This window comes from Pogonomyrmex barbatus, unplaced genomic scaffold (assembly GCF_055798465.1).
Source record: "Pogonomyrmex barbatus isolate J1 unplaced genomic scaffold, ASM5579846v1 scaffold9, whole genome shotgun sequence".
In the NCBI taxonomy this organism is placed as follows: Eukaryota; Metazoa; Arthropoda; class Insecta; order Hymenoptera; family Formicidae; genus Pogonomyrmex; species Pogonomyrmex barbatus.
Genome location: NW_028297193.1, coordinates 7606345 through 7612534, shown reverse-complemented (window position 1 = coordinate 7612534; position 6190 = coordinate 7606345). Strand labels below are relative to the sequence as shown.

Genomic DNA, 6190 nt, shown 5'->3' with positions numbered 1-6190 from the left:
GACGACGCTCGACATCCGTGAATCTACAAACGGACAAGGGCAAGGAGTTCTATAACGCCTCCGTAAAAGCGGTTACTGATAGGTACGATATACGCCACTACTCGACGTACTCGGTGATGAAGGCGGCGGTTGTGGAGCGATTTAATCGCACGCTCAAGAACAACATGTGGAAACTCTTCACGCTAAACGGATCGTACAGATGGCTCGACGCTCTACCGCGTTTAATCTCGGAGTATAACAATCGCACGCATCGAGCGACCGGCGGACGTAACTCCAGCCATTGCCAAGAGACTTCTCTCCACGGTATACAGTCACTTGAAGATCGCAGCCCCCCCGCAAGATTCAAGGTGAACGATTCGGGACGCGTCAGTTCAAAATGATTTTCGAGAAGGGATATACGCCTAACTGGACGACTGAGATTTTTCGAATCGCTAAGGTGCAACGAATCCCGTGACGTATCTGCTGAAAAACTATCATAAAGAGCCAATAGCCGGAGGGTTTTACAAACATGAGTTATTGCGAGTTTCCAATTCTGATATCTATCTCGTCGAGAAAGTGCTACATAGAAAGAACGATAGAGTGTTCGTCGGTTGGTTAGGAATGGACAAAACACACAATTCTTGAATTTATAAAACGGCTGTATGAATAAAGAGTGTACAGTATTATTTATTCTACATTGGTAAAAGTTTTATATTACATTAGTATCTAATAACAGTATCTTATAATGACCCCACGGTAATATATCGGTGGAATCGGGTATTAAGTACCGCTTGTCGTCGTGAGGACTCAAAGCTTAATTCGGACACGGTGTAAACCTCGTGCAGCATCGAGCGTATGCACGTCTCGATTGCTGCGATGATTCGTTTAAGCAACGCGCGAAATCTTCAAACGTTATCATTTTCGCGACGGTACTCCTCTTGACGCCCTTTATTCTCTTCGTATCGCTCTTTCCCAAAACTCTCAAAACTATATCTTCGCCCTGAGTCCTATGAACTCCGTCATGATCGCTCCGTTGTTCTCGTCTTTCATCAAACCGAGAACCTTCTTATTCGCGCGCGGTATATCGTACGCGTTGTTGTCGGGGTAATCGCTGGTGTCGAATCTCGCAATATCTCGCTTCATATTCTCGTAAATATTTCGACATTCCAGAAAATATATCAAACTATCGGTATCCGTGTACGTGATTTTGCATTTAGAACGATAGAGTGGCATCATATAATCGTAATGAAAATCGTATAATTGTAACGTCAGGAAAGCCAACGTAAAATTTTTTCCTTCCCCTTTTATCCCACTTGCGCAGAAGCGCCACTATTCAAGCCGCCAAAGTTGGCAACAACCGGCTCTCCTGCCGTTGACATATCACGTGTTGCGCCTTACCGCCAGTAAATATACACTATAATGAATATAAATAATAAAATTAAATAATAATAATAAATAAAATCATGCTAACAATGAATCTAATTAATTGTAAAATTATTAATACTATAATAAGGCTCGCGTTGCTGTTGCGCGCATCATCTCCAGTCAGCCGCGCGCTGATTGGCCGACCAACGACTATTATAGATATGTGCGTCTAGTCTAGCTTTATAGGCTATGACCGCCGCGAGCGCCACGTGCGTTGGCGTACCCACGCCATCCGCCATCTTGCGCCGCGTGGTTTGGCGTGCCCACGCCATCCGCCATCTTGCGCCACGTGCGTTGGCGTACCCACGCCATCCGCCATCTTGCGCCGCGTGCTTTGGCGTGCCCACGCCATCCGCCATCTTGCGCCACGTGCTTTGGCGTGCCCACGCCATCCGCCATATTGCGCAGCAGCGCCGCCGCAGGCACGCGTTGCAACGCGCGGCCATGCTCGTTCACTCTTGTGCGCGTCGTCGACTAGTAAACACCGCGCGAGCGTCGTCTCGTTCCAGTATAAGCGTGTTTTCAATTTCTAGACTTAGTGCAAATTGTTTCAATCTCTAATTTTAATTCGAATCCTATTAATAGTTCAAACTCTAGTTTATATAGTGTTAATATTCCGTGAGTGTAAATTCAGTGAATATCTAAATATAACGATTTCTATTTAACGCCACGTGTTCTTCATTATTTCATTCCTTGTCTCCGAGATTCCGATAAACGGATGTGTTCGTGAGGCTAAAGAGGCAACGGGCGTTGATCATAAATTCAAGTCTTCTTTTACCGAACAATTAACAACTAAAGCAAGAATTCCGATCGTTTCTGAGGGCAAGGTGTTGTGCGTTCTCCGCACTTACCACAAAGGAAACATTGGACTTCGAGCACGCGGTAGCTCATGCATTCCAACGCGACGCCGAACCATAATGCGTAATTGGCTCGCAGCCGAATGCAATATCCTTACCCTAATCTTTTAACTAAATACAATATACGCCTAGAGCCTCTGCCGAATGCCTAAGGCACGGAAGAATCGCGCGGGTCGTAACAACACACTTCGGCGACTTGAATACGACCTCCACGTGGCCGCGATTTACGACCATAACGCGATCATCGGCGAGGAAGTGAGTTACGACGGCGAGTACGAACTCCTCGTGCACGATCGCCTCTGGAGCGCCTTACCAGCCCCATCCGCGCCCGTAGCAGCTTACCAGGGAAGCAGTTTTGGATCACGCATCTCCCTCGAGGAGTATCTGCGCAGAGCAAACACCGAAAGGTAGGTGAGAATCATACATCGAGTTTTATTCCCGGTTGCTTTCGCGTTTCCCATCGTGCACACGTTTACATCAGTAAAATATAGAGTATAAAGAAATTAGACGTGAACGAATATAAGAGTACTCGCGCTCAGGATTCTTTCGGGTTGCGTCATTCGCTTTGTTCGCGTCGACCGACCGTCGCATGGTTGCATCACTCGACCGGAAGGGTTTTACGACCCTTTTTTGCCGCCCTTGCCACTTTCTCCTAAGGCATGTAGGGTTTTGAGCCGCTTTATCGTTGCGCACGGAAATATTCCAGTTTCGAAATACCATTTTAACATTGAATATTCGCCGCGTAATATTAACTCCCGTTATTCGACGTAATGTGCTCGCCTTGTTTTCTCGAGCCACGAGATTCGCGCACTCACCCGGCCGCCGTATACAGATATCGTAGGAGTACGGTGCGTTGCCTTACCACGTTCGGATATCGACGCGTAGACGACGCTATCGCTGAGTCACTCCCTAATAGTGCCGAATATCTTTGCTTTCGATGCAAGGAAGAAATACCGGAGGGAACTCTTACGTATCGTCTTGAATTGGCCCACGCGTTCCAGTTTGGGTATACTTCCGCCCGGGATCATTGCGATTGCTGCCGTACCAGTCTTGTAATAGTCCGCGACATTGAGCTTTGCCCTGACTGCACCGAAGTTTTTACCGTGTCTCTAGAAATGCTCAGGGAATTAGGTAACGCCATAGAGAACATCTGCGGACGACATTACCTCGACGAGGCGAATCCCGCTCCCGACGGCATTTTATCGCGCCGGTTAACTAATTTCTCTGTTGCACTGATCCGCTTACAGTCTAATAATCACCCGACGTCTGGTTAAACGCAAGGTTAGCCGTGTAATTCGCTGAAATTCCTCGAGAGCTCAATAATTTGCCGCTGAAATTATCGGAGAGGTTCCCGCGGTTTTGATAACATAATCAGGGTTTCGTACTCCTTAATTCCTTAACTCTTCCGAACCGCTGCTGGCGATTTGCCGCTCGATCGCTGGCAGCGTCGCCGAGAGGCGAGCGTATTCCCGCCTTTGTCCAGTGCCACGTGGTGATTTGCTTGACAATCTCGCCACCGCCTGCGACGTAACAAATGAAGATTTCTAGAAGTTGAACCGGTTTATACACGAAGATTTGCCTGCTGAACTGATTTGGGTTTTTAAGATAAGTATATGTAAACAAGTTTATAATTGTTTAAATATCTTCTAAACAGCGCGGGTTAGGTAGGTATGTGTAATGATGTAAGTTACAGGATTTGCTGTGTGTTGTCCAAATCTTTCATAACAATTATATGTTAATATAATAATTTATTTATTTATAATTTTCATTAAATAAAATTCAAATCATAGAATTTCCCTTCTGAGATAAAATATGTTCCTATCGTGATTGTTTACATAATTCTATAAGAAAACTATAAAGAAAACTATATCTTATAAGGAAATGTATACTGAACGTATATATGTATACGCTTGTATATACTTTTAATTTTGTTTATATCTCGAGAATTAAGAACCGTAGTCACAAACTGTATTTATGTTTTCGAAAGGATTTTCGATGGAGAATGTATTTATATAGGGAAAATATATCCATATGAGGACAAAATTTATCCTTAAAATAAGGATGTGTATCAGATGAACTGTTGAATAAATGTTTTGTCATGGATTTTGTTATATTGTCATTATGACTTTTATTTCTTATTCACATCCTTTTTATTGTTATTAACTTTATTATTAACTTTTACATTTATTAAAATGGAACAAAAGTGAAAGGTTTGATATACAAAGATTTCTTAGTTTCTGAAGTTATATTTGACGATATAAAGAAATTGGTTAGTATGATTTTGTTATTTATATAATTATATGATTTTGTTTATTTATATAATATATAATTGTTAATAAAAATACTAATGTACCGATAATTATTTTGTTACAGTTTTTTGTGCATTACGTGGACGAGATTATATTTCCTACACTTGTTTTTTATTCATTATTTATTTACTATTTTTATATTAATTTGTTAAGATTTTGTTGTTAACATTAAAATGCTTAGATAAGGATGCGATATTAGGCTTTATTTTCTTTGTTGTTACTTTACTGAACAGTCCGGAAAAGTGATTTCAGTATGTTCTGTTTTTGTTAGTGAGGTTCTAGGAAAAATTTATTAGGAACATTAAGGCTGTAGTAGCGCCATAAGGTTGTGATAAGGAGCGGCCATTTTATATTGTGGCGCCCTTACCCCCAGTCGCCGCTCCGCTGCCTCGCGCGCTCGCCACCGAGCGCCACCGTCCACCGAGGAAGCAGACGTTGGTGTCATGACTAGTGTGGTGACTTCCGCTTTCTTCCCCGTCGGCCATTACCACGCGCATTGTGTCGAACGGCCATTACGTGTCAATCAACGGAGCAGCCACACGTCTGGTGGAGAGAAGAAGAATAGAGACTCCGGCATCTTCAGTGTCAACGCGTTACTGTGTCGTGACCGGTACGTGATAGCGACTGTGCAGTGTAAAGTGTCGTGTACGCGACGAAGACTGTGGAGTGTCAAAAGTTCTCTCTCGCCGGCTCTGTGCGACCACGTGCGGCGCGCCGCACCTGTTGCGCTGAGTGCTCGCCGCCTCTCTTACTCTGCGTGCGCCTCCACCTCTCTCGCTTGCGCGCGACACGCGAGTGGATGTTGGAGGCGTATTTTTTAATCCAAAGGGCATTCTGTTAAATTCGTAATGTCCGTAGAGTATGGAAAATATTGTTTTTTGTTTATGTTCCTCATGCTTGGGGATTTAATGGTATCCTGATGCTAAATCCAACGTTGTAAAATATTTCGCGTTTCCTAATTGATCTAATATGTCAGTGATATTCGGGAGCAGGAAAGCGTTGCAATTGTTAAGTCGTTCAGTTTCCAAAAATCCACAACTATTCGTAATTTTCATTCTTCAGATGCGTCTAATTTCTCCGGTACTACTAGTAAGGGCGCGTTCCATTGACTCGTGCTGGGACGGATTATCTCGTCATCTAGCATTTTGCTATCTGTTTATTTATCTCTGCCTTGAGCTTCTCTGGTAATCTATACGGTCGGACATTCACTGGCGCGCTATCTGTTTGTGTATTAATTCAATGTGCTACGGCGTTAGTGTGCGATAAGCGATTTTCTAGGTGGAAGATATCACGGAAATCTTCGCAAATCTGGTGTAAGGTCTTCTTTTCCTCCTCATTTAAATGCTCGGTTCGCATTTGTCTGTGCAATTTTTCTTTACGAGCATGAATGGGCTCGTATTGTTACTTGGCACCTCCACGGTATGCATGTGTGCGGCGTCTCTTGTCTTTATCTCATCCACCGTGACGAGAGGCTTTGTTATCTCTACGGATTCTCCCGTGGTATTTATCACACTTATTGAGTACACGTTTTCTTCTGGTACGACCAAACAATTTCCTATGAAAACTTAGGGTTTAGTTTCGACTGCGTTTACTATTCCAATGCTATTTCGATCGGTTATT

The 6190-nt window shown here is 43.6% G+C and overlaps 1 protein-coding gene across 1 annotated transcript; it reads right to left on the bottom strand.

Annotated features, from left to right (window-relative positions):
* Positions 1-617: 617 nt before the first annotated feature.
* On the bottom strand, positions 618-5070 carry LOC148934596 (uncharacterized). Its single transcript, XM_089085087.1, has 3 exons — positions 4938-5070; positions 3647-3781; positions 618-2645 (listed from the first exon to the last, which is right to left on the bottom strand). The coding sequence occupies exons 1-3, from the start codon at positions 5065-5067 to the stop codon at positions 2503-2505; spliced, it is 408 nt and encodes a 135-aa protein (XP_088941213.1). The 5' UTR covers positions 5068-5070; the 3' UTR covers positions 618-2502.
* Positions 5071-6190: the final 1120 nt, after the last annotated feature.

Coding starts and splice junctions, on each gene's coding strand:
- LOC148934596 (XM_089085087.1), bottom strand. CDS start 5,067: ATGCGCGTGGTAATGGCCGACGGGGAAGAAAGCGGAAGTCACCACACT. Junction 3,782..4,937: donor CAGCGGAGCGGCGACTGGGG/GTAAGGGCGCCA, acceptor GTTACGTCGCAG/GCGGTGGCGAGATTGTCAAG. Junction 2,646..3,646: donor AAGAGTTAAGGAATTAAGGA/GTACGAAACCCT, acceptor TGCTCTGCGCAG/ATACTCCTCGAGGGAGATGC.